This window comes from Cetorhinus maximus, unplaced genomic scaffold (genome assembly GCF_964194155.1).
Source record: "Cetorhinus maximus unplaced genomic scaffold, sCetMax3.hap1.1 HAP1_SCAFFOLD_457, whole genome shotgun sequence".
NCBI classification, from domain to species: domain Eukaryota; kingdom Metazoa; phylum Chordata; class Chondrichthyes; order Lamniformes; family Cetorhinidae; genus Cetorhinus; species Cetorhinus maximus.
This window is the reverse complement of record NW_027596401.1, coordinates 220,117-244,190: the sequence shown is the minus strand read 5'-3', so window position 1 is coordinate 244,190 and position 24,074 is coordinate 220,117. Positions and strand designations below refer to the sequence as shown.

Below are 24,074 nucleotides of genomic sequence, written 5' to 3'. Positions count from 1 at the left end.
TAACACTAACATTACTTCGAACCCTAACCTTAACACTAACACTGCCTCTAACCATAACCCTAACACTAACACTAACATTGCCCCTAACCCTAACACTAACATTACTCCGAACCCTAACCCTAACACTAACATTACTCCAAACCCTAACCCTAACACTAACATTACTCCGGACCCTAACCCTAACACTAACATTACTCCAAACCCTAACCCTAACACTAACATTACTCCAAACCCTAACCCAAACACTAACATTACTCCGATCCCTTACCCTAACACTAAGATAACTCCAAACCCTAACCCTAACATAACTCCGAACCCTAACCCTAACACTAACCCTAACCCTAACACTAACATAAATCCGAACCCTAACCCTAACACTAACATTACACCGAACCCTAACCCTAACACTAACACTGCCCCTAACTATAACCCTAACCCTAACACTAACATTACTCCGAACCCTAACCCTAACACTAACATAACTCCGAACCCTAACCCTAACACTAACATTACTCCGAACCCTAACCCTAACACTAACATTACTCCAAACCCTAACCCTAACACGAACATTGCCCCTAACCCTAACCCTAACACTAACATTACACCGAATCCTAACCTTAACACTAACACTGCCCCTAACCCTAACACTAATATTGGCCCTAATCTGAAACCTAACACTAACATTACTCCGAATCCTAACCTTAACACTAACACTGCCCCTAACCCTAACCCTAACACTAATATTGGCCCTAATCTGAAACCTAACACTAACATTACTCCGAACCCTAACCCTAACAGTAACATTACTCCGAACCCTAACCCTAACACTAACATTACTCCGAACCGTAACCCTAACACTAACATTACTCCGAACCCTAACCCTAACACTAACATAACTCCGAACCCTAACCCTAACACTAACATTACTCCGAACCCTAACCCTAACACTAACATTACTCCAAACCCTAACCCTAACACGAACATTGCCCCTAACCCTAAACCTAACACTAACATTACACCGAATCCTAACCTTAACACTAACATTGCCCCGAACCCTAACCCTAACACTAATATTGGCCCTAATCTGAAACCTAACACTAACATTACTCCGAACCCTAACCCTAACAGTAACATTACTCCGAACCCTAACCCTAACACTAACATTACTCCGGACCCTAACCCTAACACTAACATTGCCCCTAACCCTAACACTTACCATGGCCTTAAACCTGAAACGTTGGCTGGTTTGTATCAGTAACCCTAACCCTAATCCTAACCCTAACATTAACATTGCCTCTAATCTGAACCCTAACCCTGACAGTAACCCTGACCTTAACCTTGAAACGCTGCCTGGTATGTATCAGCCAGACTATTGCCCCATTCAACACCTTTTTTCCTGAGTTCCCTCTCTCAAGTTTATCCAACTCTCCCCAAATTTGCTCTCTCCATTTTCCCTTTCTCTGCATTTTCTCCCTCTGTGTCTGTTGGCTGTGTATTCTTTCTTTCTATCCCCCAGTTTACTCTCACTCTCCCTCTATTTTCCTTATGATTTCTGTCTCTCTTACTCTCTCTCTCTCTTTGTTATGAAATAACAACAATCTGCATTTATTTAGCACCTTTAACAGAGTAAAACATCCTGAGGTGCTTCACAGGAGTGATTATCAAAATAAAAAATTGACTCCAAGCCACACAAGGAGATCTTAGGGGCAGGTAACAAAAAACTCAGTCAAAGAGCTCGGTTTTAAAGACCTTCTTAAAGGAGGAGAGAGGCGGAGAGGTTTAGGGAGGGAATTCCAGAGCTCAGGGATCCCAGGCAGCTGAAGGCACGGCTGCCAATGGTGGAGCAATGGGGAATCGGGGGATGGTCAAGAGGCCGGAATTGAAGGAGCGCAGAGACCTCGGAGGGTTGTAGGAGGCTACAGAGATAGGGAGGGTTGTAGGGGCTGGAGGAGGTTACAGAGATAGGGAGGGTTGTAGGGGCTGGAGGAGGTTACAGAGATAGGGAGGGTTGTTGGGGCTGGAGCAGGTTACAGAGATAGGGAGGGTTGTAGGGGCTGGAGGGGGTTACAGAGATAGGGAGGGTTGTAGGGGCTGGAGGAGGTTTCAGAGATAGGGAGGGTTGTAGGGACTGGAGGAGGTTTCAGAGATAGGGAAGGTTGTAGGGATTGGAGGGGGTTACAGAGATAGGGAGGGTTGTAGGTGCTGGAGGATGTTTCAGAGATAGGGAGGGTTGTAGGGACTGGAGGAGGTTACAGAGAGAGGGAGAAGTGTGAATCCATGGAGGGAGTTGAAAAGAAGGATGAGAATTTTGAAATGGTGAAATGACTGGACTGGAGGCCAAGATCAGTGAACATACGACTGAGTTAAACTCATCACCTCCTCGGGCCTACCCCTGGATCAGTGGGTGAAAGTAAAGGACGACCCAGGCCGCTTCCTGTGGTAATTATGGTTTGGTTAAACGTTGGACTGTGCCTTGAAGAATAATCCTGTGATGTAAGATCACATGATCTGTGTTATCCAATGTATTAGCAGCACGGGCTACCTCCACAGTCAGTGCAGAGATAGAGATGGAGTTGAAAGCACACGTGTAGTTGCCTCTGGCTAAATAAACCGAATGTTTCCACTTAGAAAGTTGCCGGCAGATCAACTCTCTTACAAATAGGCGACTTGGCCAAGCTACAACACTCCCTCAACCCTTTTGTTATAACTATCAGGAAAGGTTGAACAGGCTGGAACTCTTTTCTCTAGAAAAGAGAAGGCTGAGGGGAGGGGTGACCTGATCGAAGTCTTTAAAATGGTGAAAGGGGTTTCGATGGGGTAGACGTAGAGAAGATGTTTCCACTTGTCGGAGTGAGACCAGAACTAGGGGGACCATCGATTATAAGATCGTCGCTAATAAACCCAATGGGGAATTCAGGAGAAAGTTCTTTACCCAGAGAGTGGGGAGAATGTGGGACTCGCTCCCACAGGGAGTGGTCGGGGTGAATAGTGTCGATGTGTTTAAGGGGGAAGCTGGATAAACACGCGAGGGGGAGAAAGGAACAGAAGGATATGGGGATGGGGTGAGATGGAGAGGGGGGGTGGGTGGGAGGAGGCTGGTGTGGAGCAGGAACACCAGCACGGAGCAGATGGGCCAAATGGCCTCTTTCTGTGCGTCGGACCTGATGTTTTCTTTCCCTCTCTTGCAGCTTTGCATCCAGGAGAATTACAGGGACAACCCCTTCCACAATCTGAGGCACTGTTTCTGCGTGACACAGATGATGCACGGGATGATCCACTTGTGCAACCTCAAGGTGGGTCTCGTAGAGCTGGATGAGACCCGGAGATCCTGCGCTCTCGTTTGGATCCCAGCGGCATTCGGCCTTACAGTACCGAGGGAGGGCCCTACTGTACCCCCACATTGGAATTTCCAGTGAACCTGACTTTGGTCTCGCTGAAAAAAAGAGACACCTGTTGTCGAAGCTTTTCATCTTAGACTCATCAGGACAGACGCGAGAATTCCAAATCTCAAACTCTCACAACAATTTATACTGCATGAGAAAACGCTGCTGATCGGTTGACAAGTTAACTCGGGTTGGCTTAGACATTGCCAGGCAGAAGGCACCCAGGGAACTGTTGTTTCCCCCCACCCCCCCACCGCCCCCCCACCCTCCCCGGCCAGGCTTTTTTTTGTCAAAAAAAGGTGCAACGCCTGGACATGTTCCTTTTGCCTGCAGAGGAGAGGTCCCCGTGTACGAATACACGTAGCCTCTAGCAAGCATAAGTGAGCCACATTGCAGAGCCCGACTGATCCCCTGAAATTGGTTGTTAGCGTCACGGCTGGCGCGCTTGGGATTGGTCGGTAAGTGCTGTCCAAGAGCGGAATCGCATCTAATGTCAGGTATAAAATGCTCTGGGTTTTGCAAGTGTGGCCTGGACGGACATGGCCGGACCTCTGCCTTTGGCGAACGGCCGAAGGGACAAGATGTGGTCAGGGAGTGCGGCCTATGTGCCAACTGGCGCCTTTTATTCTCGTGCGGTGTAAATTGTTGCTCCCTTTGAGAGTCGGGTTTTCCTGCAAACCTGTCCTGATGAGTGAAAGTCGCAAAGCTTGGGCAGAATGTCTCTCTTCTCAGCAAAACTCAAGTTCTGATTTGACCAAGCGAATATTTGCAGATAAAAGCAAAATACTGCGGATGCTGGAAATCTGAAACGAAAACGAAAATACCTGAAAAAAACTCAGCAGGTCTGACAGCATCTGCGGAGAGGGATACAGTTGACGTTTCGAGTCCGTATGACCCTTCATCAGAACTAAGACATAGAGAAATGAGATGAAAGATAAGCTGGTAGAAGGGGGTGGGACAAGAGAGCACCAGTGATAGGTGGAGGCCAAGAAGAGATTCCCAAGAAGTCATAGACAAAAGGACAAAGGGGTGTTGACGGTGGTGATATTATCTTAAGAATGTGCTAATGGGGACATTAAGGGTAGCAAGCTAGTGGCAGATGGCCCTAGTGGGGGTGGGGGTGGGGGGAAGGGATCGAAATGGGCTAAAAGGTGGAGATGAAACAATGGATCGAAATAAATTTCAAAATAGGTGGGAAAAGAAAAATATATATTTGTTAAAAAATTATAAATTATTGGGAAAAAGGGGGACCGGAAAGGGGGTGGGGATGGAGGACAGAGTTCATGATCTGAAATTGTTGAACTCAGTATTCAGTCCGGAAGGCTGTAAAGTGCCCAGTCGGAAGATGAGGTGCTGTTCCTCCAGTTTGCGTTCACTGGAACGTTGGAATGTTTGTAGAACTTGACTTTCTCCTTATCCCTCCACAGGACAAGCTGAGCATGCTAGACATCGTAGTCCTGATAACCTCGGCTGTGTGTCATGACCTGGACCATCCCGGCTACAACAATGCGTGAGTCCGGCTGCCCAGTTGTTAAGTGGCGCCATCCCTGTCCCGGTGTGTGAGGGGACAGTGTCCAAGTTCGGGACGCTGAGTCGTTGTCCAGTGGGATTCCTACGTGCGCTGGATGACATTGACCCTTGGCCCCGTCATCAGGGGAGCGGAAGCAGGTTGACCCCGAGCAGTGACGTCACTGTCGCTGGGTGATGATTGGCCGCAGCCATGGTCTGTCCAGTCCGCAGGCTGTAACCATATTCATCCCGATACACTCACGATGATACAAAAACAATAAAGACGCCAACAAGCCACATGGTTAAACGGCTGGTGTCGCTGGCTCAGGGGATGCCCACTCTTGCTTCAGAGTCAGCAGGTTCTGGTTTCAAACCCACCCTCGGAGGGTCAGTACGGAGGGAGTGCTGCACTGTTGGAGGGTCAGTACCGAGGGAGCGCTGCACTGTCGGAGGGTCAGTACTGAGGGAGTGCTGCACTGTCAGAGGGTCAGTACGGAGGGAGTGCTGCACTGTCGGAGAGTCAGTACTGAGGGAGTGCTGCACTGTCGGAGGGTCAGTACTGAGGGAGTGCTGCACTGTCGGAGGGTCAGTACTGAGGGAGTGCTGCACTGTCGGGGGGTCTGTGCTGAGGGAGTGCTGCACTGTCAGAGAGGCAGTACTGAGGGACCGCTGCACTGTCGGAGGGTCAGTACTGAGGGAGTGCCGCACTGTCAGAGGGTCAGTACTGAGGGACCGCTGCACTGTTGGAGGGTCTGTGCTGAGGGAGTGCTGCACTGTCGGAGGGTCAGTACTGAGGGAGCGCCGCACTGTCGGAGGGTCAGTACTGAGGGAGTGCCGCACTGTTGGAGGGGTCAGTGCTGAGGGAGTGCCACACTGTTGGAGGGTTAGTACTGAGGATGTGCCGCACTGTCGGAGGGTCTGTAACGAGGGAGTGCTGCACTGTTGGAGCGTCAGTACTGAGTGAGTGCTACACTGTCGGAGGGTCAGTACTGAGGGAGTGCTACACTGTCGGAGGGTCAGTACTGAGGGAGTGCCACACTGTTAGAGGGTCAGTACTGAGGGAGTGCTCCACTGTCGGAGGGTCAGTACTGAGGGAGTGTGGCACTGTCTTTTAGATGAGACACTAAACCGAGGCCCCCGTCTGCCCTCTCGGGCGGGTGTGAAAGATCCCACGGCCACTATTTGGAAGAAGAGCAGGAGGGGGTGGGGGAGTTCCCCCCGGTGACCTGGGGCCAATATTTATCCCTCAACCAACACCACTAAAAAAAAAACCAGACAATCTGGGCCAATATCACATGGCCATTTGTGGGATCTTGCTGTGCGCAAATTGGCTGCCGCGAATCCTACATTGTGACAGTGACCTCGCTTCGAAAAAAGCCCCTCGTTGGCCCTGAAAAGCTTTGGGACGTCCTGAGGTGGGGAAAGGCGCTAGGGAAATGCAAGTCTGTCTTTTTTTTTCCCCCTGTCTCGTGAACCCTTTCCCCGCATCATTCTGTTCTCCAGCGGAATTGCGTGTCATGAGAAAATAAAGGGATAAAGGGCTGAAGTAGGCATTATACTAGAAAGGCCGGGCATGTGCACACTGGAGTTTAGAAGAATGAGAGATGATCTTTATTGAAACGGATAAGTGGAATTGTCAGGTGGGGTTGGGGATGCTGAGAGGGGCTGAGGAAGTGAGAGACCTTGGGGAGCATGTCCACAGGGTCCTTGAAGGTGGCAGGGACAGGTGGACAAGGTGGTCAAGAGAGCGTGTGGGCTGCTTTCCTTCACTGGGCGAGGTATTGAATGCAAAAGCAGGGAGGTGAGGGTGGAACTGTATAAAACGCTGGAGTTTTGGGTACAGTTCCGGTCACCACAATCACAGGAAGGACATCATTGCTCTGGAGAGAGAGAGAGAGAGAGAGAGAGCAGAGGAGATTTACAAGAATGCGGCCAGGGCTGGAAAATTGCAGCGATGAGGAGAGACTGGATAAGCTGGGGTTTGTTTCCCTCAGAACAGAGGAGGCTGAAGTGGGGGGGTGACCTAACTGAGGTGGACAGAATTATGAGGAGCCGAGATAGCGTAGTCAGTGAAGACTAGTCTCCCTTAGCTGAGGGGGTCAATGACCAGGGGGGGGGCATCGATTTAAGGCGATTGGTAAAAGGGTTAGAGGGGACATGAGGGAAAAACCTTTTCACCCAGAGGGTGGTGAGTGTCTGGAATTCACTGTCTAAATCGGTGGTTGAGGCTGAAATGCTTAATTCATTTAAAAGGTACTTGGATCTGCATCTGAAGTGCTGGAACCTGTGAGGCTACAGACCAGGGGCAGGAAAGCGGGATTAAGACGGGCGGCTAGTTTCTATTACTTCTTCTTGTTGGCTGGTGCAGGTACGATGGGCTGAATGGCCTCTTTCTGCACCACAATGTTTCTATGGTTCTACGATGTTGCCCATTGTGTGGGAAGGGTGACTGAGGGACATGCGTCAAAAACGAGGCGTCTCCCATTCAGGACGAGAGAGGAGGAGGAACTTCCTCTCTCAAAGGGTCGTGGGTCTGTAGATCTCTCCTCCCCAGAGAGCCCCGGAGGCCGGGCCATGCAAGATATTCAAAGCTGAGTTAGCTTTGTGATTGACAACGGAGCCCAGGGCATGAAGATCAGGCTGGAGGGTGGAGGGAAGGCAACCATCGGATTAGCCGTTATCTTAGTGAGTGAGGGAGCAGACTCGAGAGGGGCTGAATGGGCCTCCTCCTGTTCCTGTGTAACAGTCTCGAGGGGGCTGAATGGGCCTCCTCCTGTTCCTGTGTAACAGTCTCGAGGGGGCTGAATGGGCCTCCTCCTGTTCCTGTGTAACAGTCTCGAGGGGGCTGAATGGGCCTCCTCCTGTTCCTGTGTAACAGTCTCGAGGGGGCTAAATGGGCCTCCTCCTGTTCCTGTGTAACAGGCTCGAGGGGGCTGAATGGGCCTCTTCCTGTTCCTGTGTAACAGGCTCGAGGGAGGTGAATGGGCCTAATCCTCTTATTGTGTAACAGGTTCAGGGAGCCTGAATAGCCCTCTCCCTGCTCTTGTACAAGAGGCTTGAGTGGCTGAATGGGCCTCTTCCTGTTCCTGTGTAACAGGCTCGAGGGAGGTGATTGGGCCTAATCTTGTTATTGTGTAACAGGCCCCGATACGTGCTTAGGGACAGGACAGTATCTATAAATGAGATTCATAAGGGATAATGGAGGGGGCTAAACTCAGAATTGGTAATGAACCCCAGCACTAAAACACCGCTCGCTTCCTCGAACAGATACCAGATTAACGCCTGTACCAAGCTGGCAATCCGCTACAACAACATCTCACCCCTCGAGAACCATCACTGTGCTGTTGCCTTCCAAATCTTCTCTGACCCAGAGTGTAACATCTTCGGGAACACCGACCCTGAACTCTTCAAACAGATCCAGGAGGTAGGTTAGAGCTGATATAAGAACATTCTGGGTGGGTGGGCCCCAGGATGGTAAGATATCGATGTGTGAGGAATGGGGGGGGCGCATCTTATCGTCAATGTTACCCGACAGCCTGTCCTAAACATTCGTAGAGGAGGATACAACAGGAGGAGGCCCATTCAGCCCCTCTCGAGCCTGTTACCCAGGAACAGGAGGAGGCCCATTCAGCCCCACTCGAGCCTGTTACACAGGAACAGGAGGAGGCCCATTCAGCCCCCTCGAACCTGTTACACAGGAACAGGAGGAGGCCCATTCAGCCCCCTCGAGCCTGTTACACAGGAACAGGTGGAGGCCCATTCAGCCCCCTCGAGCCTGTTACACAGGAACAGGAGGAGGCCCATTCAGCCCCCTCGAACCTGTTACACAGGAACAGGAGGAGGCCCATTCAGCCCCCTCGAGCCTGTTACACAGGAACAGGTGGAGGCCCATTCAGCCCCCTCGAGCCTGTTACACAGGAACAGGAGAAGGGCCATTCAGCCCCCTCAAGCCTGTTATACAGGAACAGGAGGAGGCCCCATTCAGCCCCATCGAGCCTGTTACACAGGAACAGGGGATGGCCATTCAGCCCCCTCGAGCCTGTTACACAGGAACAGGAGGAGGCCCAGTCAGCTGCTCCAACCTGTTACATCGGAACAGGGGATGGCCATTCAGCCCATCCATCCTATTACACAGGGGAGTTTTTCTTTACCTGAGGGTTATACGACATAGGTTCTGTGTGTGCAATAGGTCACCTGATGTCTGGCTCTCTCTTGATCTAGGGAATCACTGAGCTAATCCTGGCCACAGACATGGCCAGACATGAGGAAATCATGCAGGAATTCACCCAGTGTGTCGACAACTTTGAATACCAGAACAAGGGCCATCTCCGATCTGTGAGTATTGAGGAAGGTTTTACCTGGAGTGCTGGGTTACCATCTGAGGTGCTAAAAACCATAGTGAGTTAGTGGACCCAACTAGGGTCAGTCCTGAGGGAGCGCTGCACTGTCGGAGGGTCAGTACTGAGGGAGTGCCGCACTGTCGGAGGGTCAGTACTGAGGGAGTGCCGCACTGTCAGAGGGTCAGTACTGAGGGAGCGCTGCACTGTCGGAGGGTCAGTACTGAGGGAGTGCTGCACTGTCGGAGGGTCAGTACTGAGGGAGTGCAGCACTGTGGGAGGGTCAGTACTGAGGGAGTGCTGCACTGTCGGAGGGTCAGTACTGAGGGAGTGCTGCACTGTCCAAGGGTCAGTACTGGGAGAGTGCTGCACTGTCGGAGGGTCAGTACTGAGGGAGTGCTGCACTGTCGGAGGATCAGTGCTGAGGGAGTGCTGCACTGTCGGAGGGTCAGTACTGAGGGAGTGCTGCACTGTCGGAGGATCAGTGCTGAGGGAGTGCTGCACTGTCGGAGGGTCAGTACTGAGGGAGTGCTGCACTGTCGGAGGGTCAGTACTGAGGGAGTGCTGCACTGTCGGAGGATCAGTGCTGAGGGAGTGCTGCACTGTCGGAGGGTCAGTACTGAGGGAGTGCTGCACTGTCGGAGGGTCAGTACTGAGGGAGTGCTTCACTGTCCAAGGGTCAGTACTGAGGGAGTGCTCCAAACGTGAGATGCTCAGCATGGACATCCAAAGCAATCCGGGTTCTTGGGCGTTGGAAGGGGAATCAGGGAATTGATTGTGAATGTGTGTTCACCAGCATTGTGCAAACCTCACCTTGTTATCCACGCAGAACCCCCCCCGACAATTTGGGCTCAATTGCGGATAGTCCTTGGAAGTCAGGTGCTCTTTGACCGTGTGGATCCTTCCGGGTATCGGACAGTCTTCTGGGACCCTGGGAATGGGGGGGCGGTGGTGGTTTCTACTGGTGGCGCCTCCTCTGAGGGGGAAGAGAGGGGCAGAGGGGAGAGGAGGGCAGGTGTCCCGGTGCAGCCGACAGGGGAGGGACCTGTGGGAGGGGAGACAAAGGGCCAGCCGTTTACCGCCTCTCACTGAGCTCTCTCCGCCAGCTGAAGCAGACGTTGATAAAATGCTGCGACATTTCCAACGAGGTGCGGCCGATGGAGGTTTCTGAGCCCTGGGTGGACTGCCTCCTACAGGAATATTTTATGCAGGTGGGTGGCTTGGCGTTTCACCGCGTATCTTTCTCAGCAACCCCACCTGACCTCCCCTCCCGCCGACCTTGTATCTTTGACTCGCCTCGAGGCGCGCGGCAGAGACGACACGGGTTCCGTGGAGCGCGGCAGATCCCGACGCAGCTTTGACTGTCGCTACAATGCTAAAACGCCCAACCCGCGCCCCGCTAGCCGCTGTTCAGCTTGCTACAGCTCCTCTCTTCCCTTGGCTCGGAGTCAACGCCCGGGCTCAAACCATCAAGCACTGCGAGCGGGGATCGCTCAGCAGCCTCAGGCAATCGACGCGCGGAACAATTGAACAAGGGAATACTTCAATGGGTGTGCGCAATCGTGGCGATTTTACCTGGACTGTGATGCGCCGCCGTCTCTCATTTTGCTGACCAAGTGGGTGAGCGGGTATGGGGTGTCCTGATTGGGGGCTACACTGCTCAGGGCAGGAATTACTGTCTGTCAATGTTCAAGGCAGTGTCCATTAATCCTTGGCCCATTGCCTGTGAGTCAAGAGGCTGTGCGTCCGACTCTCATTCCAGAGACATGAGCCTCATACTCCAGGCGGACACTGCCCCAGTGAGAGTCTGGAGGAAGCGCCGCACTGTTGGAGGGTCAGTACTGAGGGAGTGCCGCACTGTCGGAGGGTCTGTACTGAGGGAGTGCCGCACTGTCAGAGAGTCAGTACTGAGGGAGTGCCGCACTGTCGGAGGGTCAGTACTGAGGGTGTGCTGCACTGTCGGAGGGTCAGTACTGAGGGAGTGCTGCACTGTCAGAGGGTCAGTACTGGGGGAGCGCTGGCCTCTCAGTTGGATGTGAAGAGACCCTGGAAGGGTACATTTTAAGGGACAAGTCCAACCTTCCTCTCAGAGGGTTAGTAACATGAAACTTTTGAGCCTTTATTGCACTGATTTGTTTGGCTATTTTCCAGAGTGACAGGGAGAAATCGGAGGGTCTGCCTGTGTCTTCGTTCATGGACAGAGACAGGGTCACCAAACCCAACGTGCAAATTGGATTCATCAAATTCGTTCTTCTTCCCATGTTCGAGACAGTGTCCAAGGTAATGGCAACGAAGGCCCAATTTCTGCCCATGCACCAGGGGCAGGTGTCTCCAATTCCGGCCTCTTGACCATCCCGCCAATTCCCATCGCTCCACCATCAGCGACCGGGCCTTCAGCTGCCTGGGGGGCCCCGGAGCTGTAGAATTCCGCCCTTAAACCTCTCCGCCCTTCCCCCTTTCTCTCTCTGCCTCTTTCCCCCATTAAGATGCTCCTTAATAACCGAACCCATTGTCTGAGCCTTTGGCTGCCCTTCCCTCACGCCTGCGTTAGTGACATTACCTTCGATCGTCCTCCTGGGAAGCAGGGTTGAATGTTACTGGCCCCTTTGGGAAACCTGGTGAAGATTCGAGGCCTGGATATCGAGCGGGATCACTGATTGCGGAAGCTCTCCTCTCCTTTTAGCTCTTCTCGCAACTCGAGGAAGTGATGGTTCAGCCCCTGAGGGAGTCGAGAGACCGTTACGAGGAGCTGAACCGGCCGATGGAAGCGCAGAGCAGAGCGACGCAGGAGTTCCGCTCGGAGCTGACTTCAGCATCATTCTCGCTCCAAGCGTGTGACATGGATTAGAGGAGCGCGTTACACCCAGGTTAGGCATGACCACGAGGATTAAGGTGGGCACACACTCCTTTCGTAATGAGCACGGTAAATGAGGTGGACCATCAGGTGGATCCACAGATACAGAGGCACAGGTCCACTCAAAGTACAATCGCAGCTTAATGAGGTCATTGAAAAGGAAATGAAACGCTGGGGTGATTGTCTAAGCTTGAAGAGCAGAGACTTGTATAGAAACTGTGCCCAGTTCCGGTCTCCACTGACCACACTGGGAGCACTGTGCACAGTTCCAGTCTCCATATCCCTTGGTTAGACCACACTGGGAGCACTGACCACAGTTCCGGTCTCCATATCTCTTGGTTAGACCACACTTGAAGCACTGACCACAGTTCCGGTCTCCATATCCCTTGGTTAGACCACAATCAGAACAATGTGCCCAGTTCTGGCCTCCATATCCCTTGGTTAGACCACACTTGAAGCACTGTGCACAGTTCCAGTCTCCATATCCCTTGGTTAGACCACACTGGGAGCACTGTGCACAGTTCCGGTCTCCACATCCCTTGGTTAGGCCACACTGGGAGCACTGTGCACAGTTCCGGTCTCCACATCCCTTGGTTAGACCACACTGGGAGCACTGTGCACAGTTCCAGTCTCATTCCAATTCCCTCCCTGAGACTCTTCGATCCTGAGCGCCGTGCCCAGGATTCGAACTGTCTGCCGGAGACAGAATAAAACCTATTGATCCCCCAGGAGCCCGTCCCACCCTTCGAAACCTCTCGGCTTTGAGGGTCCCCTCTTCCAGACTAACCCAGAGAGCCAGGGAGCAAAAACCCTCGCCCTTTCAAACGTGAATTAATGCTCCTCTTATCTTCTTCATCTGTCAGGAGCTGCGTGTGGAGGAAGGAGGCGAGATTCTCAACGCCGGGGAATGTCCAATCAGCAAAGCCCGCTGCATACCTGCTACCCCAGCACGGACCAATCCTATTGGACGGATAACGGTCAACTGGCTCCAGCCTTTGGCGGTGGATATTGTACGTCTGGGACAGTGACGCGGACTCCATGTTCAAACCAGTGCTCATTCAGCGCTCAGCGCACGGAGAACCAACCTCCTCGAAGGCAGCGGCCGCTTCTCCCAGCTCCCACCATCAGGTTCCCAGGAACCACAACCGAACTGTCGCCCGCGGAAACGAAGCCTTCACGTCTCAGACTGGTTCACGGGAAACCTGAGATTTCGACAACCCGCGCCCCCAGCTTCAAACACAATAAAGAGAAGCAGAGTCTGTATCTAACCCCGTGCTGTACCTGTCCTGGGAGTGTTTGATGGGGACAGTGTAGAGGGAGCTTTACTCTGTATCTAACCCCGTGCTGCACCTGTCCTGGGAGTGTTTGATGGGGACAGTGTAGAGGGAGCTTTACTCTGTATCTAACCCCGTGCTGTACCTGTCCTGGGAGTGTTTGATGGGGACGGTGTAGAGGGAGCTTTACTCTGTATCTAACCCCGTGCTGTACCTGTCCTGGGAGTGTTTGATGGGGACAGTGTAGAGGGAGCTTTACTCTGTATCTAACCCCGTGCTGTACCTGTCCTGGGAGTGTTTGATGGGGACGGTGTAGAGGGAGCTTTACTCTGTATCTAACCCCGTGCTGTACCTGTCCTGGGAGTGTTTGATGGGGACGGTGTAGAGGGAGCTTTACTCTGTATCTAACCCCGTGCTGTACCTGTCCTGGGAGTGTTTGATGGGGACAGTGTAGAGGGAGCTTTACTCTGTATCTAACCCCGTGCTGTACCTGTCCTGGGAGTGTTTGATGGGGACGGTGTAGAGGGAGGTTTACTCTGTATCTAACCCCGTGCTGTACCTGTCCTGGGAGTGTTTGATGGGGACAGTGTAGAGGGAGCTTTACTCTGTATCTAACCCCCCGTGCTGTACCTGCCCTGGGAGTGTTTGATGGGGAGAGTGTAGAGGGAGCTTTACTCTGTATATAACCCCGTGCTGTACCTGTCCTGGGAGTGTTTGATGGGGACAGTGTAGAGGGAGCTTTACACTGTATCTAACCCCGTGGTGTACCTGTCCTGGGAGTGTTTGATGGGGACAGTGTAGAGGGAGCTTTACTCTGTATCTAACCCCGTGCTGTACCTGTCCTGGGAGTGTTTGATGGGGACAGAGTAGAGGGAGCTTTACACTGTATCTAACCCCGTGGTGTACCTGCCCTGGGAGTGTTTGATGGGGACAGTGTAGAGGGAGCTTTACTCTTTATCTAACCCCGTGCTGTACCTGTCCTGGGAGTGTTTGATGGGGACAGTGTAGAGGGAGCTTTACTCTGTATCTAACCCCGTGCTGCACCTATCCTGGGGGTGATTTAAGGGTGTGAATTTGTAGGTCTGTGAAGGAGCCACTGAGGCGGGGTGGGAGAGAATTCCAAAGATTCACAACCCTCCGAGTGAGGACATGTCTCCTCGACTCCGTCCAAAATAGCCGACCCCTTGTTTTGAAATATTGACACCCGGCCCCTCCCCCCCAAGTTCTACACTCTCCAGCCAGGGTGGGGTTGTGGGGAGGTTGTTGTGTGTGGGGGGGAACGGCCTCTCCGCACCGAGCCTGTCAAACCCTCCGAGGGGGGGTTTTTACATGTTGCAATGAGATGTCCTCCCATTGTCCGTAACTCCGGGGAATATCGGCCCACTCCTCTCGATCTCTCCCTCATAGGACAAACGTCCCCTCCCCCCAGCCCCACCAACCAGTTACCTCTCAGATCAGGAACCGGTCTGGTGACCTTCCCTTACACTCCCTCTGTGGAAAGTACATCCTTCCTCAGGCGAGGAGGCTGAAACTGTGCCCAGCGCCCCAGGGCCTGGAGAACTGCAGCAAGACTTCCTCATTCTCGCCCTCCCGCCTCGCATCGCACAGATTGTATCTTTCACGGGCAGTTTCAAATAGTGATACCCTTCAGCAAAGCTGCAGAGGCTGGGTGGCCCCACGTGGTCGATTGTTTTCGTCCGGTAATGATATCTCAGACGAGCGTGACATTTTCCATTGAAGGTTGACTCCAGCTGGTCACTGAAGCCTCTCGCTAGTGCTGCAGCGCACAGTCATTCCGCAACCACTCAACTCAGTGCCAGACGGTGCTGCTGTCCCTGACGTGGCTGACCCTGCACCTCCCTGGCCACGTCGCGGAAACGCCGGGAGGGGGCCATTCAGCCCATCGCGCTTCTGCCGGCCCTCTGACAGGTCTATCCAGTGTAGACCCCACTCTCCGCTCCTTCACCCCCCCGCAGCCCTCTTAAATTTTTTCCCCTTGGGGTATTTCTCCAATTCCCCCCCTCCCACTTTTAGAAAGTTCCTCTTGAATCTGCTTCCACCGACCCTCCAGATCACAGCAACTCGCTGAGTAAATGAGCGCAGTCCAGGATAGACAGGTTATTCCATAATACTGGATAAATCTGCCAGGAGACTAGACTCTATTAATAGCAGCGCAGGTTACTGGAATAAGGAAGTTGGTGTAAAACCATTAATGAGTCATTGCGTCAGCCCGAGCTGCAGGATTGTGTCCAATTCAGAGCACAGCAAACACTTCAGGGAGGGTGCCAGAGGCTTGGAGGGGGAGGCGGAGGAGATTCACTCGAATGGTTCCCAGGGGATGAAGCGACTTCAGTCCGTGTGGAGGGACTGGGAGAAGCCGGGATCGTTCTCCTCGGAGCGGAGAAGGTTAAGGGGGGAGATTGAATCGGGACGTTCAACATCAGGAGGGGGTTTTGGATAGAGTCGATGAGGGAGAAAGTGTTTCCAGTGGGCAGGAGGGTCGGTAACCAGAGGGACACAGATTGAAGAGAATCGGGGAAAAGAACCAGAGGGGGAGATGAGGAGGATTTTGTTTTACACACAGCGAGTTGTTGTGATCTGGAAGGCTCTGCCTGAAAGACACCGACCCTCTGACAGTGCGGCACTCCCTCAGTACTGACCCTCCGACAGTGCAGCACTCCCTCAGTACTGACCCTCTGACAGTGCAGCACTCCCTCAGTACTGACCCTCCGACAGTGCAGCACTCCCTCAGTACTGACCCTCCGACAGTGCGGCTCTCCCTCAGTACTGACCCTCTGACAGTGCAGCAGTCCCTCAGTACTGACCCTCCGACAGTGCGGCACTCCCTCAGTAGTGACCCTCCGACGGTGCAGCACTCCCTCAGTACTGACCCTCCGACAGTGCAGCACTCCCTCAGTACTGACCCTCCGACAGTGCAGCACTCCCTCAGTACTGACCCTCCGACAGTGCAGCACTCCCTCAGTACTGACCCTCCAACAGTGCAGCACTCCCTCAGTACTGACCCTCCGACAGTGCAGCACTCCCTCAGTACTGACCCTCCGACAGTGCAGCACTCCCTCAGTACTGACCCTCCGACAGTGCAGCACTCCCTCAGTACTGACCCTCCGACAGTGCAGCACTCCCTCAGTACTGACCCTCCAACAGTGCAGCACTCCCTCAGCGCTGACCCTGCGACAGTGCGGCACTCCCTCAGTACTGACCCTCCGACAGTGCAGCGCCCCCTCCATTCTGCGGCTGCTCCCTCACTGCGAGTGGCGTCATCGGAGTTTGCACTCCACCCCGCGGACTTGGTGTTGACCACACAGCTTCACGGTGGAGGAGTGACTGAGAGTGGGTCAAGGCCGCTGGTTCTGGGCCCAAGCACGTTGGATGGCAGACGCTGCAGTGAGATCGTCAGCACCACAAACCACATCAGGTGTTTCCTGAGGCTTTAGTTTTCCGTGAAAGGGTTTTGCTTGTCAGCATCGTTGGCATTTGCCCTTTCTCTTACATCGAGATATATATATAATATCGCTGCGCACCACAGGATACGAAGGGGAAGTGCGATAACTGGCACAAAACGAAGGCTGAATGAGCACCCTCTCTCTTCGCAATCGTCCACACGTGTTTTGATTCATGTACCGGATGTGGATGTCACAGAACCACAGAACTGTAATGGTGCAGAAGCAGGCCTTTCGGCCCATCGGGCCCACGTCATCTCTCTGAGCATTTTAACTTGCCTTTTCCCTGTCACCCTGCGCGTTGTTTCTATTGAAATAACCATCCAATGCCCCCTTGAATGCATCAATGGAACCTGCCTCCAGCACATTTCCAGGCAGCGCATTCCAATCCCTAACTACTCGCTGTGTGAAAAATGGTTTTTTCTCACCTCACATTTGCTTCTTTGGCAAAACACACTTTAAAACCGAGCCCTCTGGTTTGTCGATCCGTTTAGGGGCAGGAACAGCTTCTCACTATCTACTCTGTCCAGATCCCTCTCATGATTTTGAAACCTTCTGTCACGTCTCCTCTCAGCCTTCTCCTCTCCAAGGAAAACAGTCCCAATATCTCCAATGTTTCCTCATAACTGAAGTGCCTCATCCCTGGAACCACTCTCATAAACCTCTTCTGCACTCCCTCCAATGTGTTCACATCATTCCTATAGTGAGCGCCCAGAACTGTACACAATACTCCAGCTGAGGTCTATCCAATGTCTTAAATAAATTCTGCATAACCCCCCTGCTCTTGCCCTCGATGCCCCTAATGATGCATTTATTATACACCCCTAGCTGCCCCTTGAGAAGGTGGTGGGTGAGCTGCCTTCTTGAGCCGCTGCAGTCCCTGTGGTGTAGGTACACCCACAGCGCTGTTAGGGAGGGAGTTCCAGGATTTTGACCCAGCGACAGTGAAGGAACGGCCGATATATTCCCAAGTCAGGATGGTGAGTGGCTCGGAGGGGAACTTCCAGGTGGTGGTGTTCCCCATGTGTCTGCTGCCCTTGGCCTAGATGGCGGTGGTCGTGGGTTTGGAAGGTGCTGTCGAAGGAGCCTTGGTGAGTTCCTGCAGTGTATCTTGTAGATGGTACACACACTGCTGTTACTGTGCGTCGGTGGTGGAGGGAGTGAATGTTTGTGGATGGGGTGCCAATCAAGTGGGGCTGCTTTGTCCTGGACGGTGTTGAGCTTCTTGGGTGTTGTTGGAGCTGCACTCAACCAGGCAAGTGGGGAGTATTCCATCACACTCCTGACTTGTGCCTTGTAGATGGTGGACAGGCTTTGGGGAGTCAGGAGGTGAGTTACTCGCTGCAGGATTCCCAGCCTCTGACCTGCTCTTGTAGCCGCAGTATTTATATGGCTGGTCCAGTTCAGTTTCTGGTCAATGGTAACCCCCCAGGATGTTGACCCACACTACTGCCTCCAGATTCATCGTAAACATCAGAACATAACAGAAGGATGAAGCCATTCATTCCCCTCGAGCCTGTTACACAGGAAAAGGAGGAGCCCATTCAGCCCCCTCGATCTTGACACAGGAACAGGAGGAGACCCATTCAGCACCACGAGCTTGTTACACAGGAACAGGAGGAGGCCCATTCAGCCCCCTTGAGCCTGTTACACAGGAACAGGAGGAGGCCCATTCAGCCCCCTTGAGCCTGTTACACAGGAACAGGAGGAGGCCCATTCAGCACCACGAGCTTGTTACACAGGAACAGGAGGAGGCCCATTCAGCCCCCTCGAGCCTGTTACACAGGAACAGGAGGAGGCCCATTCAGCCCCCTTGAGCCTGTTACACAGAAACAGGAGGAGCCCATTCAGCCCTATTGTGCCTGGTGCATAGGAACAGGGGGAGGACTATTCAGCCCATTTGAGAGTGTTGCACAGGAACAGCAGGAGCCCCATTCAGCCCCCTCGATGCCTGTCACAGGAACAGGAGGAGGGCCATTCAGCCCCTCGAGCGTATTACACAGGAACAGGAGGAGGCCATTCAGCCCCCTCGATGCCTGTCACAGGAACAGGAGGAGGGCCATTCAGCCCCTCGAGCCTGTTACACAGGATCAGGAGGCCCATTCAGCCCCTCCAGAAAGTTACACAGTGCACAAGGACCCCATTCAGCCCCATGATCCTGTTACACAGGAACAGGAGGAGGCCATTCAGCCCCATTGTGCCTGGTGCATAGGAACAGGGGGAGGACTATTCAGCCCATTTGAGAGTGTTGCACAGGAACAGCAGGAGCCCCATTCAGCCCCCTCGAGCCTGTCACGGGAACAGGAGGAGGCCCATTCAGCCCCCTCAAGCCTGTTACACAGGAACAGGTGGAGGTTCATTCAACCCCTCGATCCTGTCACAGGAACAGTAGGGGCCCAATCAGCCCCCTGGAGCCTGTTACACAAGAACAGGCGGCGGCACATTCAGCCCCCTGGAGCCTGTTACACAGGAACAGGAAGAGGCCCATTCAGCCTCATTGAGCCTGTTACCCAGGAATAGGCGGAGGCCCATTCAGCCTCATGGAGCCGGTTACGCAGGAACCTGAGGAGGCCCATTCAGCCCCCTCGAGCCTGTCACAGGAGCAGGAGGAGGCCCATTCAGCCCCCTCGAGCCTGTTACACAGGAACAGGAGGAGGTCAGTTGAGCCCCTCGAGCCTGTTGAACAGGAACTGGAAGAGGCCCATTCAGGCCCATCGAGCCTGTCACAGGAACAGGAGGAGGCCCGATCAGCCCCCGGAGTCTGTTAGACAGGAACAGGAGGAGGCCCATTCAGCCCCTCGAGCCTGTTACATAGGAACAGGAGGAGGCCCATTCAGCCACCTCGAGCTTGTTGAACAGGAACAGGAGGAGGCCCCATTCAGCCCCCTCGAGCTTGTCACGGGAACAGGAGGGTCCCAATCAGCCCCCTTGAGCCTGTTTCACAGGAACAGGAAAAGGCCCATTCTGCCCCTCGAGCCTGTTTCACAGGAACAGGAGGAGGCCCATTTAGCTCCCTTGACCCCGTTACACAGGAACAGGAAAAGTCACATTCAGCCTCCTCGAGCCTGTTACACAGGAACAGGAGGAGGCCCGATCAGCCCCGTCGAGTCTGTTAGACAGGAACAGGAGGCGGCCGATTCAGCCCCCTCGAGCTTGTTTAACAGGAACAGGAGGAGGCCGATTCAGCCTCATGAACCTGTTACACAGCAACCGGAGAAGGCCCAGTCAGCCTCTCGAGCCTGTTACACAGGAACAGGAGGAGGCCCATTCAGTCCTCTCGAGCCTGTCACAGGAACAGGAGGAGGCCCATTCAGCCCCATGAACCTGTTACACAGGAACAGTTGGAGGCCCAGTCAGCCTGTCGACCCTATTACACATGAACAGCAGGAGGCCCATTTAGCCCCCTCGACCCTATTACACATACACAGGAGGAGGCCCATTCAGCCCCATTGTGCCTGTTACACAGGAACAGGAGGAGGTCCATTCAGCCCCCTCGATCGTGTCACAGGAGCATGAGGGGCCCAATCAGCACCCTGGAGCCTCTTACCCAGGAATAGGAGGAGGCCCATTCAGCCCCCTCGAGCCTGTTACAGAGGAACAGGAGGAGGCCCATTCAGCCCCCTCGAGCCTTTTGCACAGGAACAGGAGGAGGTCAATTCAGCCCCTCGAGCCTGTTGAACAGGAACCGGAAGAGGCCCATTCAGGCCCATCGAGCCTGTTCCACACGAGCAGGAGGAGGCCCATTCTGCCCCTCGAGCCTGTTACACAGGAACAGGAGGAGGTCAATTCAGTCCCTCGAGCCTGTTGAACAGGAACAGGAGGAGGCCCATTCCGCCCCATGAACCTGTTACACAGCAACAGGAGGAGGCCCAGTCAGCCTCTCGAGCCTATTACACAGGAACAGTTGGAGTTCCATTCAGCCCCCTCGATCCTGTCACAGGAACAGTAGGGGCCCAATCAGCCCCCTGGAGCCTGTTACACAAGAACAGGAAGCTTCCCATTAAGCCCCCTTGAGCCTGTTACACAGGAAAAAGAGGAGGCCCAATCAGCCCCTTCGAGCCTGTCACGGGAACAGGAGGAGGCCCAATCAGCCCCTTCGAGCCTGTCACGGGAACAGGAGGAGGTCAATTCAGCCCCTCGAGCCTGTTGAACAGGAACCGAAAGAGGCCCATTCAGCCCCTCGAGCCTGTTACACAAGAACAGGTGGAGGTCCTTTCAGCCCCCTCGGTCCTGTCAGAGGAACAGGAGGGGCCCAATCACCCACCTGGAGCCTGTTACCCAGGAATAGGAGGAGGCCCATTCACCACCCTCGAGCCTGTTACACAGGAACAGGAGGAGGCCCATTCAGCCCCCTTGAGCCTGTTACAGAGGAACAGGAGGAGGCCCATTCAGCCCCATTGAACCTGTGACCCAGGAATAGGAGGAGGCCCATTCAGCCCCCTCGAGCCTGTCACAGGAGCAAGAGGAGGCCCATTCAGCCACCTCGATCCTGTTTCACAGGAACAGGAGAAGGCCTATTTAGCTCCCTTGACCCTGTTACACAGGAACAGGAAAAGGCCCATTCTGCCCCTTGAGCCTGTTACACAGGAACAGGAGGAGGCCCATTCAGCCCCCTCGAGCCTGTGACCCAGGAGCAGTGGAAGGCCCATTCAGCCCCATTGAGCCTGTCACACGAGCAGGAGGAGGCCCATTCAGCCCCTCGACACTGTTACACAGGAACAGGAAAAGGCCCATTCTGCCTCGAGCCTGTTACACAGGAACAGGAGGAGGCCCGATCAGCCCCGTCGAGTCTGTTAGACAGGAACAGGAGAAGGCCCATTCAGCCCCCTCGAGCTTGTTTAACAGGAACAGGAGGAGGCCGATTCAGCCTCATGAACCTGTTACACAGCAACCGGAGGGTGCCCAGTCAGCCTCTCGAGCCTGTTACACAGGAATAGTTGGAGGCCCATTCAGTCCTCTCGAGCCTGTCACAGGAACAGGAGGAGGCCCATTCAGCCCCCTCGGTCCTGTCACAGGAACAGTAGGGGCCCAATCAGCCCCCTCGAACCTGTTACACAAAAACAGGATGAGGCCCATTCAGCCTCATTGAGCCTGTTACCCAGGAATAGGAGGAGGCCCATTCAGCCACATGGAGCCTGTTACGTAGGAACCAGAGGAGGCCCATTCAGCCCCCTCGAGCCTGTCACAGGAGCAGGAGGAGGCCCATTCAGCCCCTCGAGCCTGTCACGGGAACAGGAGGAGGCCCATTCAGCCGCCTCGATCCTGTTTCACAGGAACAGGAGGAGGCCTATTTAGCTCCCTTGTCCCCATTACACAGGAACAGGAAAAGGCACATTCAGCCTCCTCGAGCCTATTACACAGGAACAGGAAAAGGCCCATTCTGCCCCTCGAGCCTGTTACACAGGAACAGGAGGAGGCCCATTCAGCCCCCTCGAGCTTGCTAAACAGGAACAGGAGGAGGCCCATTCAGCCCCATGGACCTGTTACACAGCAACAGGAGGAGGCCCAGTCAGCCTCTCGAGCCTGTTACAAAGGAACAGTTGGAGTTCCATTCAGCCCCCTCGATCCTGTCACAGGAACAGTAGGGGCCCAATCAGCCCCCTGGAGCCTGTTACACAAGAACAGGAAGTTTCCCATTAAGCCCCCTTGAGCCTGTTACACAGGGTCAGGAAGAGGCCCATTCAGCTCCCCTCGACCCTATTACACAGGAACAGGAGGAGGCCCATTCAGCCCCATTGTGCCTGTTACACAGGAACAGGAGGAGGACAATTCAGCCCATTCGAGCCTATTACACAAGAACAGGAGGAGGTCCATTCAGCCTCCTCGATAGTGTCACAGGAACATGAGGGGCCCAATCAGCACCCTGGAGCCTCTTACCCAGGAACAGGAGGAGGCCCGATCAGCACCCCTGAGTCTGTTAGACAGGAACAGTAGGAGGCCCATTCAGCCCCTCGAGCCTGTTACATAGGAACAGGAGGAGGCCCATTCAGCCCCCTTGAGCCTGTCACGGGAACAGGAGGAGGCCCATTCAGCCCCTCGACCCTGTTACACAGGAACAGGAGGGGCCAAATTAACCCCCTGGTGCCTGTTACCCAGGAATAGGAGGAGGCCCGTTCAGCCTCCTGGAGCATGTTACACAAAACAGGAGGTGGTCCATTCAGCCCCCTTGTCCCTGTTACACAGAACAGGAGGATGCCCATTCAGCCCCCTCAAGACTGTTACACAGGAACAAGAAAAGGCCCATTCAGCCCCATGAGCCGATTACATAGGAACAGGTGGAGGACCATTCAGCCACCTCAAGACTGTGACCCAGGAACAGGAGAAGGCCCATTCAACCTCATTAAGCCTGTCACACAAGCAGGAGGAGGGCCATTCAGCTCCTCGAGCCTGTCACAGGAACAGATAAGGGCCATTCAGCCCAATTGTGCCTGTTACACAGGAAGAGGAGGAGGACAATCAAGCCCATCCGAGCCTGTCACGGAAACAGGAGGGGCCCAATCTGTCCTCTGGAGCCTGTTTCCCAGGAATAGGAGGAGGCCCATTCAGCCCCCTCGAGCCTGTTACAGAGGAACAAGAGGAGGCCCATTCAGTCCAACTGAGCCTGTCTCAGGAACAGGTGGAGGCACATTCAGCCCCCTCGAGTCTGTCACGGCACCAGGAGGAGGCCCATCCTGCCCCCTCGATCCTGTCACAGGAACAGGAGGGGCCCAATCAGTCCCCTGGAGCTTGTTACCCAGGAATAGGAGGAGGCCCATTCAGCCCCCTCGAGCCTGTTACACAGGAACAGGAGGAGGCCCATTCAGCCCCCTCGAGCCTGTTACACACGAACAGGAGGAGGCCCATTCAGCCCCCTCGAACCTGTCACAGGAACAGGAGGAGGCCCATTCAGCCCCCTCGACCCTGTTACACAGGAACAGTAGGGGCCCATTCAGCCCCCTTGAGCCTGTAACACATGAACTGGAGGGTTCCAATCAGACCCCTCGAGTCTGTTGCCCAGGAACAGGAGGAGGCCCATTCTGCCCCTCGTCCCTGTTACACAGGAACAGGAGGGGCCAAATCAATCCCCTGGAGCCTGTTACCCAGGAATAGGAGGAGGCCCATTCAGCCTCCTGGAGCCTGTTACAAAAAACAGGAAGAGGCCCATTCAGCCCCTCGAGCCTGTTACACAGCAACAGGAGGAGGCCCATTCAGATTCCTGGAGCCTGTTTTTCCATTCTATCAGACCTGTTCTGATCTGTATCTTAACTCTATCTCCC

General features: G+C 54.0%; 1 protein-coding gene and 1 long non-coding RNA gene across 2 annotated transcripts in view; both read left to right on the top strand.

Moving 5' to 3' along the window:
* The window catches only part of LOC144673740 (high affinity cGMP-specific 3',5'-cyclic phosphodiesterase 9A-like), a 48,148-nt gene extending 34,799 nt beyond the window's left edge, over nucleotides 1-13,349 (top strand). The window contains exons 11-18 of the mRNA XM_078535441.1: nucleotides 3,189-3,293; nucleotides 4,811-4,893; nucleotides 8,160-8,316; nucleotides 9,114-9,227; nucleotides 10,336-10,440; nucleotides 11,381-11,509; nucleotides 11,913-12,121; nucleotides 12,947-13,349. Coding sequence (XP_078391567.1) covers nucleotides 3,189-3,293; nucleotides 4,811-4,893; nucleotides 8,160-8,316; nucleotides 9,114-9,227; nucleotides 10,336-10,440; nucleotides 11,381-11,509; nucleotides 11,913-12,077 — 858 coding nt within the window. The 3' untranslated portion in view covers nucleotides 12,078-12,121; nucleotides 12,947-13,349. The remainder of the gene's footprint in view (nucleotides 1-3,188; nucleotides 3,294-4,810; nucleotides 4,894-8,159; nucleotides 8,317-9,113; nucleotides 9,228-10,335; nucleotides 10,441-11,380; nucleotides 11,510-11,912; nucleotides 12,122-12,946) is intronic.
* A 5,512-nt stretch (nucleotides 13,350-18,861) lies between these two features.
* Nucleotides 18,862-23,658, top strand: LOC144673737 (uncharacterized). The gene is made up of 3 exons (XR_013574411.1): nucleotides 18,862-18,915; nucleotides 19,428-19,474; nucleotides 23,568-23,658. It is a non-coding gene; the product is annotated as an uncharacterized LOC144673737 (long non-coding RNA).
* The last annotated feature ends 416 nt before the right edge of the window (nucleotides 23,659-24,074 follow it).